Source organism: Crocodylus siamensis, chromosome 8, assembly GCF_052110815.1.
Source record: "Crocodylus siamensis isolate JL-2025a chromosome 8, ASM5211081v1, whole genome shotgun sequence".
NCBI lineage: Eukaryota > Metazoa > Chordata > Crocodylia > Crocodylidae > Crocodylus > Crocodylus siamensis.
In genome coordinates this window covers 64,760,131-64,787,276 of record NC_143402.1, presented here as the reverse complement: position 1 = coordinate 64,787,276, position 27,146 = coordinate 64,760,131, and the positions used below count along the sequence as shown (strand labels likewise).

General features: G+C 41.8%; 1 protein-coding gene across 5 annotated transcripts in view; it reads right to left on the bottom strand.

The window, feature by feature from the left end:
* The window catches only part of TNRC6C (trinucleotide repeat containing adaptor 6C), a 178,027-nt gene extending 151,500 nt beyond the window's left edge, over positions 1-26,527 (bottom strand). For 4 of the 5 annotated variants that reach the window (XM_090061612.1, XM_090061614.1, XM_090061616.1 and 1 more), the window contains exons 1-2: positions 25,401-26,527; positions 3,191-3,290 (exon numbers count right to left, since the gene is read on the bottom strand). In XM_090061612.1, coding sequence (XP_089917738.1) covers positions 3,191-3,253 — 63 coding nt within the window. In that variant the 5' untranslated portion in view covers positions 3,254-3,290; positions 25,401-26,527. Of the gene's footprint in view, positions 1-3,190; positions 3,291-25,400 lie in introns of those variants that run through there. The other variant, XM_090061618.1, reaches the window with a different exon arrangement.
* Positions 26,528-27,146: the final 619 nt, after the last annotated feature.

Here is a 27,146-nt window from a genome sequence, read left to right as displayed (position 1 = left end):
TTACAATCTTTTTAGAGATTGCAACCCCTCTTTGTAACACCTAAATACTTTAACTGTTTGAAATTTAACAAGGAGTGTTAAGGGACAGAAAGACATATTTCTGTTGCCTTACAATTCTTTTTTGAATTGTCTGGTAATCCTGAAATTCTCTAGTTTTCCTTTAGTTGTTTCCATTTCTCAGGATAAATGTTGGCAGCATCCAAAAATAGTAAATTAATATAAACACGCTGAACTTAAAAACAAGCCAATGCTGTAGCCAAAAAAGCAGTTGAAAATGCTTTACTGGGAACACAGAACCTCTTTGGGAGGATAAGCTAGAATCTCCTTGAAGATCCTACCATTCTCAGGTCCAGCACACCATCCCGGTAGTTCACTCCTCTACCCGGGATTATCGCATTCTCCAGCTCAAGCCATTAATTCTGTACTTCAAGCTGTGCTGAAGTTTCAGGATTCAAACTCCTGTACTGATGTATTAAAGGGGTTGTAACTGCTGCAAACTCATTTCTTTTTTTCCCCTGCCCTTTGAAACACTGGGAATTATATAGGGGTGCACCGATCAAGACTTTCTTGGCTAACACCGATAGCCGATTATTCATCAGGCATGTTGACCAATACTAGTCCAATAACCAATTCACAGGAATGAAGTTGGGCAGGATGGAAAGCAGCCCTACAGGTAAGTCTGTGGAGGGGGAGGGGAGGATCAAGGCCCCCACGGTCAGGGAGTAGGCTGGGGCTGCAGGTGGCTCATCCATAAGATCAGTGTCCTGGAGCTTCAAAATGGCAGCGGGGGTGTTTGAACTAAATTTACTTCAAGTGCCACATCCAAGCAGGGTGGAAGCTGAGGCAGGCTGCCCATTGTGAGCTCAGGGCTCTTCACCCTGCTGCCTCTGTGCTGAGAGCCACACACGGGCTGCGCCATGTCCCCCGTCTGTCCAACAGCTGGAGGCACAGCTCACTATCACCACTGTTGCCAGAGGATGCACAGCCAGCACAATGCTCCCAAGGTAAAGGAAGCAGGGCAAAGAGCCCTGAACCCACAGTGGGCAGCGCACCTCACCCCACTTAAAAGCATCCTAGTGTTTAAAAAATGATGGCGGGGGTGCTTGAACTCATTCAATGATCTTTAGTTCAAGCGCCCCACCAACATTTTTAAAGCACTTAGGGCGCTGATCCCCAGACAAGCTGCCTGTGTCTCCATCCTGCTCCCCCAAGGTCCCATTCACAATCCTGCCACAGCTCCAGCCCTGACCCAGTCCTTGTCCCTTACCATGGGGGCCTCAATCTGCCCCTGCCTCCCCCCTACAGACTTATCTGAAGGGTGCTGCTCTCCACACTGCCCAGCTGCATTCCTAGCCACATTTATGCACGCAGCTACACACAAGAATATGGTGTCCAAGGGCCCTGGACAGAAGGTGTATTATATTTGTCAGTACATTATCAGCTCCACCAGCCAAAGAAGGCTGATGATGTTAATTTTCCTTTTAACTGGTGCCAATCAAATATGGCGCCGATATATGGGTGCACCTCTAAAATTATATTACATGCTTTATTTTTAAAAATGTATGTTATGAAATTAAGCATTCAAAAAAAATTAAGTTGTTTGTACCACCTTAAACCTGCCTCTCTCAGCACATTACATTACAGCAATTTTTAGTTAAATGGCAACGTACAATTTCCCACCCCCAATTGTCCCACATCAGCCAAAGTACAGAATAATCAGTGCTTGAAACTTAATTCACAGTTGTATTGTGAATAAGAATGTTTGTAGGACTACTGCTTAATTGTTCTACAACTTAGAACATGGTGTGAAGAAAGCAGCAGAGAACAGAAGGGAGAAAATAGTTTTTGTTAAAAGCAGGTTAGTTTCTATGGGGGGGGGGGGGCCAGGAAATCAAATCTGTCCCTACCTCTGCCATACCATATGTGATCCTAAGGAAGTCATAAGCCAAAATTTAATCAGCCGTCCATGAATTGTGCATTCCTCATTTTTCAAGTGCCTAACTCTACCCACATAGGGCTACCAATGTGGAAACACTGAGCACTTTACAACTTAAATTCATTGGTATCCTCAGTACCTTTTGTACAAAAGGCAAAATGGCCCAAAGGAATCAGAGGCATAGGAGTCCAAAAAATTTAACACTCTAATTTCAGTCCTAACACTCAATAATTTATGTTGCCTCATACAAGTCATTTGCCTTAAATTTTACAAGTGCAAAATTGGGATAAAACACCATCTCTTCCAGGAGAGAATGTATTCACATTTTTAAACTTCAAATACTATGCCGAGTCATTTGGGAAAGACCACAAGGAAATTAACTCAAAATTAACTACAGGCTATAGATGGCACTACAGTTTAAAGGCAGGAGATACTACTTGAATAAAGAAAATAAAAATATTCAACAGATGCCACATTCCATAAGCACCGCCCCCCCCTTTTTTTTTTTTTTTTTTTTTTACTTTTTACTGTATTTAAAAAAAAAGTATGAGTTTTTGGGGAAAAAGACAACTTACTTCCATTATCATATGTTATCAAATCAACAGGAATAGGGATGCAGGATTAAGTTACTCGGGTGACCAAAATTCTGGCATTTTCTAACTTTCAAACATTTGCCTCTTCAACCTAGAACGTTGTTTCTGTATGTATCTTAAGAAACAACAATTTATATACATGCAGACGTTATTTATATTAAATGTGTAAATACCAAATCCTAATTCACATGACAGGATGGTTTCTGATCTGATTTAGTGGCATGACTAGTGCATAGATATTATACACAGATTTTCAGGTTTACACAATCCTTTATATGCTCTATTTGTATCTCTGTCATGACACTGCAGCATCAGTTAACCAAGAACTGAAACATATTACGTTATGCCAAAACGAATGTCTTGCATGTCATATAGTTAACAATTCCTTCACTTTTAATTTAATTAGATTGCACTGCATTTTACAGGCACTTTCAATATTTATTGTATTTTTTACTAAAAGATCATTAAAAGAAGTTTCAATAAAATACAGAAGTCATAAAACTGCATCCCAGGCTGCCAATTTCAATTTAAGTTTCCCAAAAATCAATGGGACTCTTCTTCAACTAGTTGGATTTAATTTCCAGGGGTAGTGGCAGAATCAGCTTCTGTTCATTAAGTATTAAAACAGCTACATCTTTGAAAAGCAATTGTATAAGCAAACCTTTTTCTGAGCACCTTCCTTCTTTTTCTTTTCTTCCTGCTTTTTCTTTTTCTTTTCTTCCATCAAACGTTCCTCTTCTTGTGTTTCTTGTTCTTTCTCCCTATGTAAAAGAAAGATTGGGGGGGGAAAAAAATCTTCTGAATGAGATCAGTCACATAAAGCAAGATAAACAGAGATATTACATGTCCAGAGATTTCTAGTGTTATGAAAATAGCACTTTAATAGAGCCATTATAAAAAAATTCTGCATCCAATGCTAGCTAAGTGAGTGATGCCTACAGGAAGCTCCTGCCAGAGCTGTAGCTACCCAGTGTGCCAGAAGCTACTTGGCGGCTATGGGAAAATTTTTCCCTTCCAAAAACCAACACATTGATCAATTCCCCCCCCCCGAACCTTCCATTTTAAACAGTAAAAAAAAAAAAGCAAAATACCTGAAAATATATACTAACAGGTAGAAGGTAGTGAATTGGCCAGACAATTCCTTTGTAGTAAAAATATATGGGAAAAACTAGAGGGTGAAAAATATGGAAAATATTTTAAATTGGTTCTACTCCACAGAAACTCAGAACCAGCTTCAAAGGAGAGGTTATACAAGGTATGGGCAACACCCATAGCAAAAAGTGACCGGAAGGGAGTACAAGGTCCTCCAGTCCATCACAAATCTGAGCTTCCACATTTTAAAACTCCATAGGTTACTTTAGTTAGTATGCCACAATGATTTTTCCACAAGGGAAGTTCTGTTGAACTCCTTTTTCTTCATTCTTAAAATAAGCTTTGATTAAACCCCAATTTTTGGATTGGAAAAAAGTTTGATTTTATTTAAAGTGTTTTGGCCATCCTTCAGAGGATTACGAAGTTACATCTCAAAAAAACCAAAAACCAAACAAAAACAAGACAAACCAAATCAATTAGGTCGGTGTACAAACACAACATGGAATGAAATGTAAGCATGTGAAATAGTAAAAAATTAACTTCATTACACTAGAATAAGATATTAAGCAAGACTGCAAAAATGTCAAACATTTCATTTTGGATCTACATTTACTATGCAATGAGATACCACTGGTGGAGAACCGACTAGGCTCACCCAAGTTGCTGACAGTAAAGAACAGAGTATATAGAGAGTTGGAGTTATATCTCTTATGAAGTAATACAACTCCTCAAAATGAACTACCTCCTTAAGACATTGCTGAAGTGAAATGCCTAAATTATTTTTGTCAAAAACATTAAAGAAAAATACCAATGCAAAGATATTCAGAGCCCATGGTAGCTGTACCATGAACACCTTTATGACAGACCTGTTTCTCCCAAATCAGCTAGGGACAGGGTTAAATGGGACCTAGCAAACCAAGGTGATCTGCAGCTGTCCTGAGTTTGGAACATCAGCAAGACAAAAATCAAGTTTTTTTTTAAAAAAGGACTCAAAGCACACAAGGAAACAATGAACAGGTTTCCGCAGTTTGATGTGAACTCGTTTGGCTGCAGGACTGATCCAAGGAACGAGAAGACAAACCATGAGCCACTGAGCCCAGTGCAGGTATTTTACTAGGCCTCATTACTCAAAAGCAGATGCTAGAAGGAAAGTTGGCACTCCAAGGGCATGACTAAAGGCTCAAGGTAGGTGCAATTCCTGAACTCTATTCAGGCTAAACAGGCTTGAAGCAGTGGGAATCCAGCAACTAGATCCCCCAACAGCAGTCTGGTCACAGCCCAAAAGGTGGAACGCAGCTGGATGCTATTAATTCACACTTTGGAATTTAAACACTTTTCCTAAATTTCTGGAAGGGCATTGGTCTAGCACAGGTTAAGGACCCTGCTGCTCAGGCTGCCCTGCAGCTGCTCTGCACTGTGACCACTGCCACACTGGGCAACCCAGGGTCAGCAGCCTGGGAGGTATGGGCTCTGGGTGGCTGCATCAAGAACTGCCTGGCAGTGGCGAGGGGGAGGGCTGCTTTTCCCTCGCACCAAGCAAGTTTCTGCCTGGCACAGGTGCAGGGCATGCCAGGGTCCCTGCCAGTATCGTGGGGCTGAGGCCAGTGGCAGCAGCAACCAGAAGGAGCTGCCCTAGCTCCACTGCATGCCCAGGGCATGGCAGGATGCACCATGACTAAACAGTACATTGCAAGTGCAGGGCAGGTGGGGGCTGTGCACTGTTGGTGGCAGGGAAGCACTGCAAGGCACACAGGCTCTGGGGTGCTAGAGGGTACGTGGGGGCAGGGGGTTCCCATGCACACACCCCACCATACCGAACCCTCCCCAGCAAATTCTACAACTACACCCTCCCCCACATGACCATACCCCACAAACGCTGCACCCACCCCCAAAACTCCCCATGCCTGCATGCCTCTGGGGAGTGCCCTGCTCACTGTTACAAGCACCCCCCCAGTCATCCTCCCCTTCCTGCAATATACAACAGTAAGAATTCATTTCGAGCTATGATGCAATGATCTACATATACACACACAAATTGGAACAAAAGTACTTTAAAGTAAAATTAAAATGTTATTAGGGATGTTTGATATTTAATATATAATTTGTTTGGGGAGGGGAGGGGAAGGTGGCTGGTTTCAAGATGGCAACCCCCCTTCCCAAAAAGAGTCCTTTTGGAGGCAAGGGGTGGAATTTCCAGTGGTAAAGGTCAGGGGGCAGGACTTCTGGTTCCAAGATGGCAACCAAGGGGTGGGGTTACCCTTGCAGCCCTCCACAGCTCACCAAAACTCGTTAAGCAGCCCTCCAGCCAAAATAATTTCCCATTCCTGGTCTAGCATCTCTTAAGTCCAAGTCCTTGTCCAATGCCTTAACTATAAAACTAAAGTTCAAAAAACTAACTCTGAATCAAAAGGAAATATGGCATTGGCTGAACAGTCACGTAATTGCTCTAGGTTCTCCAACAAGCAAGAAACTGGAGCAAAGAGAGAAAAAAACCCCACATTTATTACTGACTGGTTTAATGGGGTCCTACACGAGCATAAAGCTGCAGATCAAATTCAAATAACCTTTTACAAAATGTAAAATGTATTTTGAGTGTCTAACAAAAGCTAAATTTAGTGTTGCCTTAATCCCAGCTTTGAATTTACAAACTAATCTCAACCTAAGAAGTAAACTAGTATCATAATTAGCACCAATCAAAACTGGTATAAAACATATCATCAGTATTTCAGATCCTTATGTCCAATAGTAATAGTTCATTTAAAAAAAAATGAGCAGGTGGATCATTTCTCTCTTTAGCCAAAAAGGTTTTTACATCAAGTTTAAATGCAAAAGGAACAAGTAAAATTTCCTTTTTCAAATATTTTCACCCTTAAACTGCAGTTGTTTGAGTTTATTTTTGGTGAGCAGATTTTTCTGAGCAGGTAAGAATCCTAAACTGATCTTTTAAGGATGGCTTCATGCATATGAAGCATTACTTTCCATGGGACCACTCCTTGTGCTGATGCCATCTCTTGGACTTCATAGCATTGACAAAAGCAGTTGCACAAAGCCAACTATTCAAGCGGTAAAGGACAGGACAGTTTTAGCCGCAGTGTTACACAGTCTAATGCAGTGAAAAGGTCAAGTGGGGGGCGCAGATTGCAGAAGCACCAAAGTAACAGAATTACAGGAGAGCCTGACCTTGAAAACTCAAGGGGAAACCAAAGATAACCCTGAATTGAGATTCAGCAAGCAGAACAGAGAAGACTGTGAAAAAGCAAAACATTGCAACAAGAAATGCACTTCTGCCTGACAGTATTTGAAAGACCTGCTAACATTGGGGATCCTCAAGAAAATTAAAGCAAATCAAATAAGCCTGTGAATTTACTACATGAAGTTAAGATACAAAACAAGGCCACTTTACTTCTGATTGCCTGCCTCCAAACCAAGCTTAATGCACTTAGCCTGGAGTATATTAATTCACACCTCTGGTTGATTCATCTTAATTTTGTTGAGTGTCCCTGTGTAAGTAAACCCTTCAACTCAATCTGAAAGTTTAAACTATTATTTCCAAAGCCAGGGAAATTGGAGGTACACTAGAAGTGCTGTAAACAAAGCTTTAACCATGGCCGCCTGGCATCACTTAACATTATTACATACAGGAAGCAGTTTGAACTTGAAGATTCAGAAGGACAAAAAATTACCACGCAATTAATACAATCTTCATGGTAGACTGCCAACTGATTCAACATGCTCTTTAAAAAAAAAAAAAAAATCAAGCAGATGATGTTTGAACAGTCTTTATAAAACATTAATATCAACGTTACATAAAAGTTGGTTACTTACAAGTTCGAAATTTTTCCCCACCCAAAATCTGGCTATGAACACTTACAGCTCCTAAACTTTAGGTGAAGACAATGCCTATAAATCAGTGGTTCTCAAACTTTTTTTTTTTTTTTTTTTTGCAGACCACTTGAAGATTGCTGAGGGGTCTCAGTTGACCACTTAATAAACTTTTTTTGTTCTACAAATCAAAGCACACAACTCATATTTGAATATCAGTAGTATTACTTTACAAGTACAGGTATTCGATTGTTCTGCAACCTCTCTGTGGACCACCTTAAATGGAGCTCCCAGACCAGTGGTGGTCCACGGGCCACAGTTTGAGAACCTCTGCCCCAGATTATTCCAATTAGCATATTTTGTTTTCCAAATTCTAACCAAAGCAGCTGCATGAAAACAGAGCGAGCACCACTGCAATAAAGACAGTTTTAAAGATCTTCATAATTTTCGAAAATCAGGATGGGACTATTAGGCAAAGTAAAAGGAACACCAATTTAAACTCATCTGTGCATTCCTTTTCCCCCCCATTATGAACCACTCTGGAGAGTACTTCTGCACCAGTGGCAGTCACCAAAACTGAAGGTTTATTTATTTAATTAATTTAAACTGTACATAAAAAGGTTTAAGTCAGTTTTTCCTTTGTTTACCGGAACATCTTACACAGCAAGATGTTAGAAGCTTGTTTTTTAAAAGGAAATTAGATGTAAAAACCACAAAAACCTGCATTGGGAGTCAGATGGAATACATACAGGAAGTCATTTTAACTACTTATCAATTGACTAGATTTCAGTTTGTGACGCCTCTTCATATGCCATGAAAGTGTAGTAGCTGAGAAGTGCAACTGTACAACTGTACATCCGTTTTTATAGATGTCAAAGGATTTTTGCAACTTGAGAGAATGCAAGTAGCATATAGCAGAGAGAGAGGAGATGAATGCCCACGTAACAATGTCCCTATTATAGCACATAGTGTGCTTGTGCCATGCCTCTGAACAACAGCCACAGATGAAGCAGAGCTTAGGAAGTCATGGGAACAGGGTGTGGGGAATGCTTACAAAGCAGCTGCTTTCCTAGTCTTACATTAACTTCTAAGGGTCACGTCTCCATTACAGTACCTATAGCTTAGTCCACGGACAGAGGGCTCCTTGCACTTGTGAGTAGTGGAAAAAACGTCACCCACAAGATAAGAATTTTTAATTCAGTTTTTAAAACATGGTTTCTACTGATCTACAGAAAGTAAAGAGATTCTAGAGGTCATCTATTACGGGTGTGAGAAATGGGCCATATTTGATTGGGATTCAGCCCGAATCAGGGATAGCCATTCGATTCGTCGATTAGGATACCTGTTCCAATCTGATTAGGCTGAATCCGAATCTGAAGATTTTATGCCAATTCGGAGAATGGGCAATTTGGCCACAGACACAGCTTTTAATGTTTTTTTTTTTTTCTGTGTACCTCGAGGCACCAGCTACAGCTTGTGAACACAGATGGTGGGGCAAATAGGAGTGTCCCACAAAAGGGTGCCATTTAAAGCTGTGTCTACATCCAAATAGTCAAACCTTTCTAATTAGATTCAGAGATTCGGCCACTGAGTCGGGTCAAATCTCCACCAAACTGAATCAGCAACCAAAGCTTTGCACAGCCCTATCATCTATGCTCCTGAGAGATTTTCAGTAGAGACAAAACCGCAATAAACAAATTTGGTTCTGTCTTCATTAATACACACCATAAGGAAACCTTAATTGAAATGAGCCTGGATTTACTTTGGAAGACCTCAGTTCTCCAAGACTGTAAGAAAACCTAAAAGTGTGGTATGTTCAATGAAATCTTGGATAACACTAACAGTACCTTGAACTTTTGAGTTTCATTCCCAGATAATGCCAAGTCCATATGGGTTCATATCCTTCACGGCTCTTGAAGAAAATAGTTCCAAACTACTCCACTGAGCTTGAAAATATCAACAATAAGTCTGGGCCAAACTGTTGCCAGAAGATGGATTAAAAGCCAGTGAAAACCAAGAAAATCTTTGGAGTTTCTCCTCCCATGCACAATGATGTAATAATGTCCATTCCAAGACAACAGTTAAATTTAAAAGTGTCATTTTTTCTTATCTAGTTCATAAGATCTTCAAACAAAAACAGAAGGCAGGTGGGAACAGCAATCAGGCATAACACTGAAACTAATAAATTGAGCTCGAGCATTAGGCCAAAGCAAGAATGCAAGGGTCCCCTGGCACAGGCAGTAAGGTTTGCCTGCCAGAAGCTATGCAGTTGTGCAACCTCCACAGTATAAACTGGGGGCAGGGGGAAGGGTTGATTTGTAGGAAGGAAGTACAACCTCAACTCTTCTTTCTAGTGGACTGCAAGTTCCACAAGCTGAAGTGTACAGTCATGATCTACAAAATAAACTATTTTACTTACATATCGTGCACTGAGGAGGAAGGCAGACAATGGGGTGATGGACTCTGACCTCCAATCCCAATTGTGCAACTGCCAGCAGGGAACCTGGGGTCCAGCTTGGGAAATGCTGGTCAGGAAAGAGTCGACAGACTCTCCCTACCCATCAACTGCAAGTTCCCAAGCTACTGTGCCAGGACCCCGGATCAGGGAGCTTTTCCCCAGTTACAGGGTCCTGGGCCACCTTTAAAAACCTGTATGCAGTTTATAGATGCCCCGGCACATGAGCCTCCCTGAACCTGGAGTCCCTGTATGCCAAGGTATCTAGGAGTGTACAGACAGATGCCCCATGTGCAGCCTGTTTTATTTTTTAATATTCTGGAATCTCAACATGTGCCAGGACCTTAAAACCCATGCACATAGCCCAGTAGGGCTGCAGAAAGGGCTTCTAAAACTTGCCAACAAGAAGGAAGATTACCCAGCAAACTGAATGTCCTGCCCACAGCTACAGTGGGGCTGCACAGCAAGACAGGAAAAGACTGATGGGCATGGGCCTTCCCCACACAGGAGCCTTGCAAGCTGCTCCCCTGGCTGTCCATTTTCCCCATTAGGATGGCAGCGGTCCTGGCCCCGACTGATATACACTGACAACATTCCATCTATCGTGCAACAGGCCAGCCACAAATGTGTTTCACATTTTATGAAATACTTCTGTGGCAAGTTGGCCACTTTACAGAGTCATAAATCAGCTGAACATGTAGCACTGATACTATTTACAGATTAAATCAAACCATAAATGTAACGTGCCAGGGGCCTAAGAAAATACTCCGGTCAGTTGAATTGCTTGTTTCAATACAAGAGTGAGATGAATCAGTGTATTATACAAGAAAAATCTGTCCTGAGAAAATATATTTTATCTTGCAGCAGTTAAAAATCAAAGTGTTTTGTTACCATAACTGGCAGAAATTCTTGATCTCTTAGAAAGGCAAACATGAATATTCATCTGATAAAGCAAGTCAAAACAGTACACCGTCTAAATTACACGCCTCACAGGCTTGCTGTAGATTTATCTGTTTACTCAAAGCATTTAGTTTCAAAATTAGATCTAGCATTTAATTACAATATATTTTGAAAATGAATAAGAGGTCATAGATTGTTTTACTGACATGTGCTGCATTTTAAATATCCCTTTATGACCATGTCAATTACAAGTACAAGAGGCAAAAGCCACTCCGAGGAAAACTTGTTTATTTCATTTCTGAGTTTAAAAAATGCCATCATCATTTTAATAGAGCTGTCTTGATAACTGATTTACATAACACTTCTGAATACACACACTTTAAAATGTGCTTAAAATAGAACTAAATCTCCAAGTGGCCTCTCAGACAGTAGCCCCTGCTGTCACTTCTAGAACACAATGTAGTCAACCAGCAGAGAATGAAAAGAGAATATTTAAGAAGTGCTCAAGTGTTTACAAAGTGTTGGGTTTTGATTCAATTGCTATACTTTGCTTCCTGAGAGATCATTTATTCTTTATAATAAATCAGTTAAGAAGTTGCGTGAGACTATAAAATCCATTTCAAATAAATTACATTTGTAGATATAAATTTGTAGGACTCTTTCATTGACAAACAGTAATGCCACAAAAGGTACTCTTTAAGACCGAGCAGAGTTTTACTGTACTACCAAGTTTAACCAGGTTTTAAAAACAACTTAACATTCCACAGGTCTAAATTAAGATTTTTTTTTCCCCCCAAAAATCACAAATCACCACATTACTCAGAAGACATCTTCTACCTGAAGAGCTGGAAAGACTATAGGACCAACAGCAAACTATGCCAAGCAGCTCTATAGCACCTGCTAGCATTGCCTACAGCTTTGTCCCTTAAAAAAAAAATGCAAGAAATCCAGAGTGGATTTTTGTTTTTAACTAAAAATGGAACTTTTATTTCAAAGGGACATACATATTGCATCTTCACACCAGCAGCTACTCTTGATACTCTGAATGGATGCCAATTCATTTAAGCTACGGTCAGGTATTTTGACATCAAATATATAAATAACCTAAGCAAATTTAAACAAAAACTTCAAGTTAACTTGCATGTACAATCATGTAACAGCAAAATGTATGTCACAATGGCCTGTAATAACAGTAACTACAAGATCCCTTAATCCTTTCCCTTCCTTAAATCAGTGACACTTAAAGGCTCTTGTGGCAGCCTCCTTGAGGGGGACATGCAATATTGGTACTGTGGCATGTGCAAAGAGCACAATTCAAAAGAAACCCAGGGATTTCACAGAATTCATAGTGCCCAAAACATTCTGCCCTGCTAGTTTCTCAATTCTTTGCAAGAAAAGAATTGTTCTATTATTTCCCCAGTCAAAACACACATGAAAGGCAAGATCGAGCATTTCCTGAGTATGCCTACAGTCTAATGAGGTTGAGAACCACCACCTTAAACTTTATATTGGTGCAATTAGGAAAGCGGGGCCTTGTTACAAAATTCGCAACCAAAGGGGGAAAAAAATCCACAAAACAATAATATTCAGAGAAAGGTGGTACGCTGCATCATAAGAATTGTAGTTTTGGCAAGCCAGTGTCCCCATTCTTTCACAAAAGCCAAATCCATGGATAAAGTACATCTCCCTGGATCTAATGAGCTCTCCCCTCTGACAGTTTACATGACACCATGACAAATATTGCTGCCTTACTAACATTAAGAACACCAACTATTTCCTGGAAGGCCTAAATCTTTCTTGGGGGCTTCCAATCAAAATCCTAACTTAGCATTACCCTGTTATATGTTAGGTGAAATACCTGGTTCACTAGGGCATTATTTTTTTCAGTAGCTTTAGTGTGACAAAGAAACATACCAATACAGACTGGAAGCTATCTAGCATAAGCATAATAATACTACAGAATACAATGCCAAGTACTACAATGAACATCCTATTTTGCAATATATATGATATTACATTGAACAAGCAAAAAAGAAAAGAAAAGAAAGACTGCACTGAAGTGGTCTTTACTCTGCTTATAGAACAAAGTGGGATTCTCTGAACTGGAGCTTATAGACTGAAGTCTCTTATAAAACTAGGAATTTACCCCATCACAGCCATGAGTAGCCACTGACCACAGCACTTACATCAGCGCAAACCCTACCAACAGAAAAAGTAAGTTACAATTTGTACTAATATATCTCAACGTGGTTTCAAGCAAAGAAAAGTACCAGCAAAAGAGAACATAGCTTTCTTTTCTAAAGGGTGGTGTTTGTACCACAGCATCATAACAGAGATCAACATAGGCTAATTTCCTTTACCAGCTCTGACCCCTATGCTCATAAAGGGAAGCTTCAACCACTACCCAAAAAGACTAGTTTAAAGCCAACCACAGCAGGGTGCTGGGCCCAGGGCAAAAAATCAGCCCATGTGCGGGGTGCCACCCCCACTCCAATCCCACAGGCCCCAGACCCAAAGAAGCTGCCACCACCACTGACAATTTGGGGGGGAAGAGGGGGTTAAAGAACAAGCTGCTGGATGCGGAGCCTCAGCCTGCTCTGTACTAGCACTCAAAGCATGGGGCCGATTCATCCCCACTAGGGACAGCCTTGAAGCCAACTAAGTTATCATTTCACCATACTGTAGTCCCTTCTGCAACTCTAGCAGACAGCGCTGTATTTTCCATATAATTCAAGACTGCCTCAAGCATCCAACCCTTATAGCAAGACTACCACTTTTCAATCAAATAGCCATGCCAACTTAGCAAGATCCTTCAGGTCAGTTGCTAGTTTAGTTCAGTTACATTTATAGTTGGAAAAAAAAAAAAAAAAAAAACATGCTTTTATTAAGTGTCAGGTTTTTATATCTGTCAAGAGAAATAAGCAGCCAGAGTGTAAAAGGTCATTAGACATGAGACTGAAACAGAACAGATTCTTCAACCACCCTTACCTTCATTTTTAGCCTCCCCCTCCAACTCTTATACTCTAAAAATTACTCACCCTAAATACCCAATATAGATAAGCAGAACCAAGTGGGATAGGCAGCCTGTTTAGAAAGTAAATGACCTATGCTGAGGTTTTAGATTTAAGCCTTTTCTTCTTTTAAACAAAGGGCCTTCACTATGGGAAGTTGCTTTGTATGTTTGTAAGTGTAACTGTTACAACGGAACATAAAATGTTTGTTCTGTTGGGAAGATTTTGGAATCCTCATTTCCTCCTCTCCCCACGTTTAGATTGACAAGAACACACTCTGCAATAAACTGATCATTCCTTTTGCAAATTCAAGTGTTATCTTAAAGTTTCCCAATACCATTCTATTTACATGCATTGTGAATATGGAATTCAATTTATCAAGTGGATGGAAGAAAAATTCTGCACAAGATCCCTGGTGAGCTAATCAAGAGTCACAATAAAGTATCAGGGGTCCTGGGATTCTCAACAGGAGGTTAACACCAAATCTGATCTACTTTAAGCAAGAACACTTACTCATGCAACATAACATACTGTAGACTCGATTCAGAAACATGTACTGCAAGGATCTAAAACCTTAACAAACCAAAGAAGCAGTTTACTCCTTTGCAGTATCTTCTTAAATTTCTTAAATCTGAACTATTCTTCAGTAAAGTAATTAAATGAGCAAACTCAATATTTGTATTAGACATGTTGACTCAGAACTTTGTTTCATTGCAGTTTCTGTATCTTCAGCTTAAACGCCATTTTGAAATGATTGCAGCAATACAGTGCAGTTACAGCTATGAAGCAATCATAAGTACTGTGCTTTTCCCTAATACTTGACTCCTCAGAGCTCCAAGCTAGGCCTATGCTAAATATCCTCTTTAACAAACTTAAGAGACAAATCAGACATCCCACTAAAGTCTGCATTCCTACAACTACACTAAAGTTTTCCCCCTAAATAAGTGTAATTGTTTTTCTGGAAGTGAGGCATAAGCCCCATTCTGATAAAAGCCTTAGTCTGTCTGTCCATAATGCTTTATTCACACTTCGATGGGTTGTCTGAAACAACCCATTAGAGTGCGAGTGTTCGAACAGCAGGTGGCAGCTGTGCTGCCACAATGGTGGTGATGGAGTTGGGGGGCAGGAAGAAGGTGAGGCCTTGCCTCCCCCACAGCAACCTAAGGCGACAGTCCCATCATTGCTGATGAGCAATTAGCTAGCTGGATATAACACTATTATGTTCATCAACCCTGATAAAAATCTCTTTTCAGCCACCAGGCATGAGGAAATAGTGATGGTCTGGATTTAAGACTTCCTGTAGCAGTGGGGATCCCCAGGCAACCAATGAGATCAATACCCCACTACCCCTTCTAGGGCAGACTGCCCTCACTTGCCTAGTACACCCCAAAGTGGACTGATGTAATATGCAAGAGGCTGCCCATTTGCAGCCCTGTTATTCTGGGCCAATTACAGAGCTCCAAACCACTCCTACACCATACCTCATGCCTTGCAGACTGCATCCAAATCCATTACTACTTCCCCAGCCCCTCACTGGGCTGCACTTGGCCTCTGGCCCATGCAGGCCTCAGGTCCCTCTAGGTGGACCTTGGCCCCTCACCAGACTGCAACTCCACCCCTTCACTGAGGCACACACTCACACTCCATGCTTCTGTCCCTCAGGCCCCTGTAAGCAGACCTTGGCCCCTAGCCTTTCCCCACCTACAAGGTGACCCACAAGGCCATGGGGTCTGAGGATTTCAGGCACCCCATCCCCACCTCTCACTGGGGCAGCATGGGTGTGGCATTTCTTGGATACAGCCCCGCCACAGGCAGCCCCACCACACCATCCAGCCCCAGCAGTGTGCAGTTTCAGGTCTTATCCAGGACCAACAGGAACCTCCTCTATCCCTACAGTTCCTACCCCAACCTCCAGGTGTTATAGGAGCTGTGGCCTTCAGACTGTTGACATTACTCCTCCAGCTCCTCAGATGCAACAGCCATCCCAGCTCCCAGGATCAAACAGTGCACTGCCATACTTCCCTTTGCAACAGTGGGCATGAGGGAGGGGAGGGAGGCTATGCAAGCAGAAAGTATTCAACCGCCAGCAAGACTGCATGCATATACCAGCTGTGGTACAATTAGAATGACCTATTTTTCTTGACTTGTCTGAGAATGTTTCAGGTTATGGGGGGGGGGGGAAGAAGACAGGAGGAAGAGACACAGTTGCTCACATGAAGAGACATGCAAAAAATGATCTCCCCCATGTTATGAAATGAGTTGCAATAAACACCCTTTTGGGGAACATGAGCTCTTCAGCCATTCATAATCACTTCATATTGCTACTGCTACATGAAAAGCCTGGAAAAACAATGCCCAGTGAAAGTCCTTCCAAAAGTCACTAATTACAGGAATCTAGTTGGCAGATGTAGGAAGCGCTGCAGAAAGACCAGACCCTGCTAACTGACGCATTGAAGATTGCAACTAAATCTCACTTCTCTATTACTGATGCACCTAAAATTGGGATGCCAACCACCTAGACCAGCCCCACAGACATCACATATAGCAGTGGTTACTTTAATGTTAGTGTCACACTGTGTAAGCTATATTTTCAGCATTAATATTTGTTCAAGTTTATTTTATTTGTGTAAACATAGGAAGAAGCCGAAACATCCATATCTGGGCTAGAATTGTGTGTTTTGTAATCATCCATAAAGAGTCAAATACAGTTTAAGACTGATATTAAAGCCATAATTAAAAATCTGATAATTGACTCTGATGTACGATTAAGATTTTCACATCACTGCTTTGCAGTAATTGAGTACCATAAGAAACTAGTATTTCTGGAGACTCAGCTATGAACCCAACTCAAGTCATTTCTGTCAAAAATATTTTAAAACACTTTATCAGACTAATGTATTACAAAAATAGTAACAAGTCTTCATTTACCAAATTCCATAGAACAGAGTGCTTTTACTTCAAACTGTGATGTTTATATATAGATGTTGGCTTGTTAACAGTAGAAATTCTACTTTGGGCTCACATTTATAATAGCTACAATGAAATCTTTGGCCTAACATCTAAATGCATATACTGCATTTTATGACAAATGATGACTGAAAACATTAGATGGCAGTTAAATTGCCATCTATACTTAGTTCTCAAATTCATGGCTGCAATATGGCTCATGTTCATGCTATTCAGAACACTGAAGTCTACTTGTATCTTGATTATTTTGTATAAAACACCACATTTCTAGGGTTACTGTCTTTAATAACTAAATACAATTGAAGATTAACTGAAATCATGAAAACAAAAATCATAAAGCTTTACATGCAGTACAAAACATAGAACCTAAGTTACAAAAAAGGGGTAATTATTAAGTATTCTGATGCTCATTTAAGTCTCTCCTAAATAATTCATCCTTTAAAATTAAGCATCTTACAGAGAAAAAAAAAATGCTGTTTGCATCAGACACACAGTACAATCAAAATAGTGATTCCTATTATGACTAAGTGTCCCACTGCTCAAGTTTAAAGAACTATGTAGGAAACTAAGCTGAGAAAAAAAGTATACTAGAACCAAAAATCCCAGAGATGATTAGATAATCATTCTGCACACTTATGTCAATCTTAAACTACTTGTTACCTTCACACTGACTCATGCTCATCTTGGGGATAAATTATTTAGGGAACTACTTGCAACTCAATACTGCAAACAAAATATACAGATCAAAAAGAAACAGTTTACCAAGAACAGATGTAATGTTGATAAATGCTCAGTGAAAGAGGCATTTTAAAACACCTCATTTCCTATTCTCTAGAGAGTCCAACAGAGGGTTGCCACTACAGCAGTGGTCCCCAACCCGTTGATCGCAGAGCCTCTTGGGGCCAATCTGTGGCTGGACGCACACACATGCATGCATGTGCCCCCTCCCTGCTCCAGCCCAGCAGATCAGCCTGTGGGGGAGAAGGCAGCGGCAGGGGCCAAATCAAAGCCGCTGCAGTGAGGTACTGACTGTGTGGCCCAGTCAGTAGCAGGGGAAGGCGAGTGGGGCTCCAGGCTGGCTGGGTGGTGGGAGGATTAGAGCCTGGGGGCTCCTGCCACTGGGGGCATATGTGCCTCCATCTTTGTAAGGGCAGAAGCAGCTACCACTCACGGCACCTTGAGCTATGCTGCAGCTGGCCACATGTGGGGGTGGCTCAGCTCACCAGCTGGACTCACACAGGGTTGGGCCCCAGCCCAGCTGCACCTGGGAAGATCTGGTCATCCAGGGATACAAAGGGGGGTCCTGCCACTAGATGCAGCTTGGTGGAGCCCCCAGGGACCCATGGCTGCCCAACTTGTGTTGGGGTGCAGCAGGCCGCCTGCAGCAGCAGCCACCTCTGTCCCAAGTACAGGCGGCCTGAAGCACATGATGTCAGGCTCCGGCCTGGCTGGGTCTGGGACTCTGCAGTCCAGGAGCGCATGGAGGAAGCTCCTCCTGCTAGGTGCAGCCTGACAGAGGCCTAGGGGGCTCGTGCCCCCACCCCTCCCCCCCGCCCTGTGCTCCAGAGGGAAGTAGCTGCTGCAGCAGACTGCCCACTGTGTCCAGAGCACAGGTGCAAGCTCAGGCCTCCGCCAGACTGTGCCCAGAGATGGGAGCCCCTGGACCATGGAGAATACCAGACCCATGTAGCTGCCGAGTGGGCGCAGCAGCACAGAAGTGGGGTTGGGCCCTTGTCTGACCAGGTCTAGGATTCTCTGCAGTCCAGGGGCTCATGGAAGGGGCACCCATCACTTGGGCCTGCGAGGCCTCTGCCAGGCTGTGCCATGCCCCTCCCCACCCATCGTTGCTCTGCAGCAGCATCCACCTCTGCCTGAAAGGGGGGGGGGGGGGGGGGTGGGAACTGCCCCTGGGGCATGTGAACAGCAGGAGCCCCCCTGGGCTCTGATCCTTTCACTCATACACCTCTCCCTCCATGCACCAGTGCAACTCCCCTGCCCCTCCCCAGCAGGGGCGGTGCCAGTATCCAGTAGATCCTTGGTTGGACTGCAATTCAGAGAGTGATCTCATACTTTAAAAGGTTAGAGACCTCTGCACTAGAGGCTGATGTATGAGTCTTACAGAAATAACACAATCCTTTCCGTTTTTTGCTAAGAGGTGCAAAAAGATAGTGAGGTTACACCTATGCCACTATGTAATCACTAGAGTTCAGAAAGTAAAAATCTCCTTAAATAAAATGTGAGCTTAACCATTTGTACATCAATAAAAACATTAGAAAGCAAGAAAAAAATTGAAAGCCGATACAGAGAATGCACAAACAAAGATACAATGAGGAAAAACGGAAGAGACAAAATAGTAGCCAGGAAGAAAGGGACACTTGACTGAGGTGTATTGACTAGCCAACTGTCAGCTAAAGGCTCACTGATAACTCCTCTATTTACTGGAAGATTGTTCTTCTTGTCATCAGCAGTCCCTTGAAACAATGACAGATAACTAAGTCACATGAAATGGCCTTCCTAAAAGATCACTGCCCTTGGACAGTTACTAGACACTGCCCCTAACCTCAAGTTTTCTAGCAGCCTATAGTTAGTAGTCATGTGATAAATATTTTCGAGCCCATGAAACATGCTTGTGGCTAACGATTATTTAAGGATGTCAATCTAATTGAGAAATCCATCATAATACTTGGGAGGAGGACTCTCTCATCATTATCACTCTAAAAATTCCCCACTTACTGCAGTGGTGGGGGATGACAAACAGAAAAAACAACAACTGTAGGATCTGCATTTCATGCCTTGAATACAAATAAATTAGTCATTAAGAGAATATAGTAATAGTCTTTCTATAATGCTGTATAAATAAAGTTAATAAATTTGCTAATAAAAGCTAGATAAAAATGTTACTTGTATATCAATTTAAGCAAATGTACATTTCAAGATACAGGAACAGCAAGCTGTAGAGAGCTGTTCATTACACATACATTCCACCTCCACAGCCTTCAAAAGAAAAGGGCTGTGTGCAAAGCTAGACAATCTGGGCATCCAGCCATAAAACATCACTGCTGAAGCAGATAGCTGTTCTTACTCTCCTGAGCCATGGATGGCTGTTAACCCACAAGGGAGGAGAAAGCGAGTCTTCACTACAACACAAACTTCTAACATTTCATGGGCTTAATTACAACTCTAAACAGGACTTCAATTTTGCAAATGTATGCACATCCAGGGTTAAAGCTAGCAAGTGCAAAATTTGATGCCTGGCTAAATACTCAGACATCAAACTAACTAAAAACAAAACATTCAGATAGTTCTTTCACACAGTGAGCCATTCAGCACGTCTTCACAAGGAACTGAAAGCAAAAAATTTTTTTTTTGTTTTTTATCTGAATGAGAAGGCTAGAATGTTAAAACAGCACATGTGCACACACTCAGCCAGATAATTAAACAAATATTTTTTTAAAGGGGCTAACTGATCAAAACCACTGCCAGAAGTAATAATGCAACTTTCAAATAAAGAGAAGCAACATCTGTATTCAGGCATTTAATAAGTGAAGAGTAAAAGAGGTGAAAAGGACTGTAGATGTCAATTATCAATTAAAATTTATGCAAAATCTGCAGCGTATGTAAAATTTAGTTTTGCCCAGAAAAAAGTGGCACTAAAGTTATTTATTTTGCCTGAAATGCCATTTAAAGTATTTAGCAGTAGGCAATGTCTTATAATTACATGTGCTGCAATCTTAAATACAGATTAATCACAGTTGTATTTTGCAAGTGGTATTCTAAAAAAAAAAAAAAAAAATACATTAACAGTTTTCATAAACAGAAGCAATGCCTAAAACATAATGATATACTGCACTAACCACAAAATAACTCATTTCTAATACATTCAGGATGGCAACTCCCTATTTACCACCACCTTTTACAACCAAATCAAAAAAGATCCTGTATAGCATAAGGTCCATTTAGTAAAGCAATTTTATTCTATCATTTCTAAATAATTTCCCAATTCATTAAAGTATGTTTCTTTTTAAAATGCTATTTGCCTCAGCTGATAGCTTCATAATACAAATGAAAACCTCTAGCTATTGTCCCTAGAAGGCATCAGCTGATCCTAAATTGGCTGGACTGAAATGTCACCAGGCATTTAAAAGGTTTCTTTATCATTTATCTAATACTAAGAGATTGACAAATTCCTACCTGCAGCTCCTAGGCCATAAAAAAGACCCTTCTGAGGGCATTGTTATCATGCTGTCATCTGATTTTTAACTATTAAAAACAACAGCACTTCTGATTTGCACATCTTTGCTATAATCAAGGGTGGATTAATGGTAAGACTTTGAACTTGAGTCCACTAATTTAAAAAACTAAAAATCAATGTGCTATGTATGCTGGTCCACAGTTAAGACAGCATAACCTGAAGACATTCCTGAAAAAACTACAGTAACAAGCTGTAATACAGACAACTAGCACAGGCTTCTTTATTCGAGTAGGATGGGTTTGTGGAGGGTTTTAAAACTAAATCTGCAGTGTTCTCATAGTCACTGCTACAGAGACGTTGTCAAGCAATTCTTTCCAACTGGAAGCTTCCCTTTACTGAAGCAGAAGACTGCTCCACCCCAACCTCCTCCATCAGCTTGTTTTGGAAAAGGGCCAGATGACAACATTTGGAAGAGTGTGCGTTTATCTCAGTAAGTCCAGCTGCTTAAAAGAAAATAAGTGTAGTTTAAAGTATTATTCCTTCCCACACACCCCAGCCTTGTTAGATTCTTTGCAGCAAAAACTGGAAGTAGAACATTATCACCATTTAAAAACTGACCTTGCCTATTCATTTGAAAGGAATGCTAGAACACTACTCAACCTACAACTTTATTATTAACACACTCACAGGTAAGTAGTTGGCATTTTTAAAGAAAATGCAAGTAAACTACTGCTATTAGATCCTCTGGATTAGGGTTTCTCTCTTCCTATTTCTAATCAGAAAGTAGATCAAATGATTTTCTTAATCAATTGTTTTTGTAAACTCTATACTCTAAACAGATATTAAGAAGTTCCATGCATGTCCAACATCAATTTATTTAAAAAGATTAAAATAATGTGCAGCTTGTGGTGGTAAAAAAGTCCATTTCACCCTGTACTGATGCTGCACTTTTGAGTTTCACACCTCATTAAAACTATTAGGGTACCAAGTGTTTAGTCATTATAAAGAATCTTCAGACTGGGCATAACAATATTCACAATGATCAGGCTTTTCTGAAACATTTGGGTAATTTCACCCCCAGTTCCTGAAGGCCCTGTTAACATCCACTAGAGCAACAGGTCTCAAAAATAAAATTAATAATAATTACTACTATTATTATCCTTCAAATGCCCTGCCAAAAGGATTACAAATGCCATCAAAAAAGCAACTTTTGTTTTTTTGGTTTGTTTGTTTGTTTTTTTACAGTTGTTACTGAGGTTAGGCCTTTGAGACTGGTTGAAGAGGTAGAGACTTCTCTCGCTCTTCATGGCAACCGCCAAATTTAGAGAAAGCATATGACAGACTCCACTCCATTCATAGAACAGTTTTGAAAAAGGAGGGGGAAGCAGGAGGGGATATCTTCTAAAATCTTGAAAAGGTTCAGCTTTAAGTTATCAAATGCTTTAACTCAAGGTCATGGTAAAAGAAAGTTCAAAGCAAGGTTCAAGGACAGCACCCTAGTAAGAATTCCAATCCTCTCCCACCTTTCAGCAGCTGGGAGACATCCAGGACAGACTTCTCACTAGGACCTGGATTGTGCAGTAGACAATCCTGGCTGGCCTGCTTAATGGTACAGTCTTTCAGTTGTCACAACTACGTAACCTATTAATCACGAAAGACTTTATACTGGCACAGAAATAAGATCAAACAATGACAGAAGTGTGTATGAAGTTACCACTGATTTGACCCAAGAATAAACATGGCTCCTTTTACTGCTGCATAGGGGTACTTTGGAAAATAACTGACATTTATCAATACAAGAATGCATGCTCTGCAGATAGTTTAGTTTCTTGTCGACCCACAAGCTAACAGAAGGTGACAGTGAAGACATAAAATAATTCTGGGCATTTAGTCATGAAATTTATTTTCACTAAGAGGGAAATTTTCATAGACGTTTGGGACAGGACAAAAAAAATTGCATTGTATATCCTTCTAAACAGTCTTTATTAGTATGATTTAACCTTGTCCCCCAGGGACCATCCTAAGAGAGAAAACCAGCATCCCCACACAGTTAACTGACCAATATCATTGCAGTTCTTTCAAGGCAAGCACCTGTTCAGCAGGAACTGAACTGAGACCATTCTCAGTCTCACAATGTGTGTAAAGGTCAGTCAGTGGCCTCAAAAGCCAACAAAGCTTTATCAGCAACTTAAAATCATCCCAAGTAAAGTGCTTCATTATTTACTTCCTATTCCCCTAAACCACCTAGGTCTCCTCAAATAATCCAATATTACGGTTATGATAGGTGTTTTTGGAGACTAGATAGGCCAAATTTATAAAAGTTAAGCAGCATGACTGTGTTATGCAGCAATAAAAGTACCCAGCAATAAAAGTATCTTCAGTATTTATTTTTTGGTGAAAAACACAAGTGTGAAGCAAATATTTCTAGGAGGCTAACAAAGTTTTCTAAACTACCTGTGCCCACATTAGTGTTAAACAGAAAGTTCACTTTGGGGAAAAAAGTGGCAACAGAAGAAACAAAGTGGTATAATACACTTGAAGATGGGTGTGCATTTAAGCATTTGCCAGCACACCATTCTAAGTTCAAAATTCATACACCAACATATCTGGACAGGGAGGCTTTTTTGATTTATTAAAGAAGAGTTGTGAAGCAATTCAACTAATTAGGCACAGAAACACTCTCAGGTGATTTGTTAAACTGTGATGGGTTGCAGCCATCATCAGCCACCTGACACCCAATCTACATTCCTGGAATAAAAGGCAGAGCATAAAGGTGATGTCTCTATTTATCACTTCTACAATTTCTTAAAAGCGATCAAAATGTAACGTTCAAGAGTGAAACAAAACGCAAAGGACAATCCTCACTAAATGCAAAGCAAAAGAGACATAACCATAACTTTGTAGTTACCAAGGTTATAAGGAAGTGGAAGCGAGTCATTTGACTAACAACATCCAACAGCAATACAGATGTTCAGTCTCATTATTCTTAGTGCATCTCACATTTCTATTACCCTGCAGTCTAGAGCACACTAATATTCACCTGATTTAAGATGGGTATAATGAAGCAGACCCTCTACCAGCAGCAATTAATGCGTTTTAACACAAGCTTAATTGGTCCAACGATTAAATTATATCATCAGTCTGAAGTTCTATTAACAGTCTGAAGTTCACTTAAACCAGTTTACTTTTGTGTTAAGAGCTAGGAAAAATAGGTCTTCTATTCATTTATATGAAAAAAGACTGTCCTATTGCACTCAAGATTTCACATCCAAGTTGTGAAGAATTGTAGTCCAATATTTCCCAATAAAAATATTAAAGTTGAAGCAATGTTTTAATTCTGGCCCCCCAACCAAGTATTACAAACTAGAGTCAACATTTATTCTTTGTTAACAGAACAGAAACATATGCAGTTTATTTCCAGTGATACAAACAATTAAAATATTTCAATGGAAAATATTAAGTGAGGCATGCACTAATTTATTCAACCATTCATATATTTCAGCGAGTCTCATAATTGGACTTGCTCCTAATGCACAATTACACATTAAGATTACCCTTTGACACAAACTTGTGAAATAAACAGAGGATCCAAAACCCTTAATAAACTTCCACTAAGTATTTCTAAGAATAACAACTGAACAGCCAACTGTCTCTCCTCCTTATTGGCATTTGTACTGAAATTAAGGGCACTTGGACATTATAAAAATATTCTCTAAACACTTAAGAAACTTTTGTTTACTAGCAATTCTATTATATGACTATAAAACTAGAGATGAGAAGATCTAACATTTAAATTGAAGCTATCAAGAAGTTTACCTGCTTGACTATGACCTAGTCCTGCTGACCACTCTTGTATGAAGGCTTATTTTCCATAGTTTTCAGACATTTTACAGCCACTTTCCCACATCTGTATTATCTGTCACTAAGACCAAAAATCTCAAAAGCCTTTCCTGCATCACAAAACCTCAATTTCTAGTTTATTTTTTAGCTCACATGTAGAACTCCACTAAAATGAACTGGCATATGACAGCAAGTAAATGTGGTATCTTTTATTAGTATTATTTTTACACATCTACTCAAAGAACCCTGCCTGCCTGTGCAAAAATAATATACTGGAAATAGCTAAAAAAAAAAAGGTTCTTATACAGGTTAATTTTGTAGAGGCCAAGAAAGGAAAGTGTTTTAGGGAAAAAAATATATGGTTTCAAGCTACTGGTTATTATAGGTTGTTTGGAAGCATGTGCCAGTAAGCTACCTGCACTACCAGCTCCAAAATAAAGAGGGGAAAAAATACTGGAAGATTCCCACAGTGAAACACCTGACCCAACCTCCTGAAGAAAAAAGGCAATGTGTCCCCACTGACCCAACACGGTGCCCCCTCCCCAATTCTCACTTCTCCTGTTCCCAAATTAAGATAAAGCACCCCCCTTACCTTTTCTTCTTCTCCTGGGGCTCTTTGGCAGCTTTCCACTCAGTCCTGCTGTAAGGAACAAGTGACTATTTTGCCTAGCGTGTAGAGGGTCCCTCTGATGTGCTCCTTTCTTAATGCTTTTCTTAAGGAAAACAAAAAACAAGTGTACCCGTAATTTCACGCAGCTAAATACGAAGAGTCTCTCAAGCGGCCCCTCCAAAAAAAAACAAAACAAAACAAAAACAAAAACAAAAAAAATCAAATTTTGGTTCCCTCCCCACAAAAACAAACAAAAAAATGCCAGACGGGGGGAAAAAAAATAAATGAAGCGATAGATCAACAGGAAGACACCATCCAAGGAGAAGAAGCTTCAGTGTTATCCAGCCCGGAGAAGGAGAAATGCAGCAGAGCGATCCCAGAACCAGCTTTTATTATTATTATTATTATTGGTGGTGGTGTTGTGGTGGTGATGCTGAGGGGTTATTATTCGTTTCCAGTGGCGGGCATCAGAAGAAGAGTCCGAACCCAGCCCGAGGAAGCGCCGCGCGGAGGCGGCCCGAGCTCACGGGGGCGGCGGGCTCCGCCGAGGCGCGGACGAGGACGGGGGGCGGAGCGCGGAGGAAGTCTCAGTCCGCATGGGGGGGCATCGGGAGATGAAAAAGTGCACGGCAAGGGGCAGCCGCGAGCGAGGGACAGGCGGCTCCCTCCAGCCCACCGCAACCGGGGGGGGGTGCGGAATCTCCCGGGAGGGAGGAGGAGGATCCAGTCTCTCCCAGGGCAGCAGCAGGAGAAGGAGGATCCAAGGGAGTCTGTCTGTCTGTCAGGACGGGGCGGGGGGTCCGAGGAGCCCCTGGCGGGGACGCGCCGGAGGGGGAACGGGGCGCTGCTCTCCCTCGCCCCCAGCGGGAGCCGGCGGAGCAGGCCGGGCTGCAGCAGCGGAGGGCGAGGCAGGACCCCGCGCCCGGGGGGGGAAACGGAGGCCGGGGCCGCAGCGCCGCGCTGTCGCTGTCCGCGGTGCCGGGCTCAGTGCTGCCGGGCCGGCCCCCCACTCCTCCGCACCGCCGTCGCCGTCACCGCCGCCGCCTCCGTCGTGCTGAGGAGCAGAGCTGCTGCCACCGCGGCCATTTTGTTGCTAACTGACAAGAACCCGCCAGGCAGCGCGAGACCGCCCCCCGCGTGACCTCACACCGGAAGTCTCGCCCACGTGACGGCGGGAGCCCCCAACGCCATGCAAATGAAGCACGCCGGGGAGCCAATGAGCGGCCGGGTCCCGCTCCCCCGTGGGTTCAGCCGCTCGGTCCGTGTTGCGGCGCAGCTTTGTGCGGGGCGGGCGCACGTGTGTCCTGGGCCTCGCCAATGGGCACCGGGGAGCGGGGGTGGGCAGCCTCATCCCCTCCAGCACCTTGCATAGATGCGGGCTCTGTGCGTGGTGCTGCCAGGGGAGCCGCGCGCTCTCCGCACCTCTGATTTCAGTGATGCTGCTGTGCCTGGGTTGCAGCATCACAACTGGCAATGTAAAAAGAAAAAGAGCAGTTTGCATTTTAGACTCGATGTGTTGAGAAAATGTTTGGGAACTGGAAAGGCCGGGCCTGCATTGGCATCTCCGTGCACCCTGCTGCACGGGGACCGCAGGATTTGCCCATCAGCGATGACCGTAAGGCAGAGAGCCGAAAACGCACGGACGATTTAATAAAAGGACCGCCCCGGCAGGATTTGTATTTTGTATTTTAACTGTGGAGCGAGGACGCCTTGGGTGAACCATGGGAA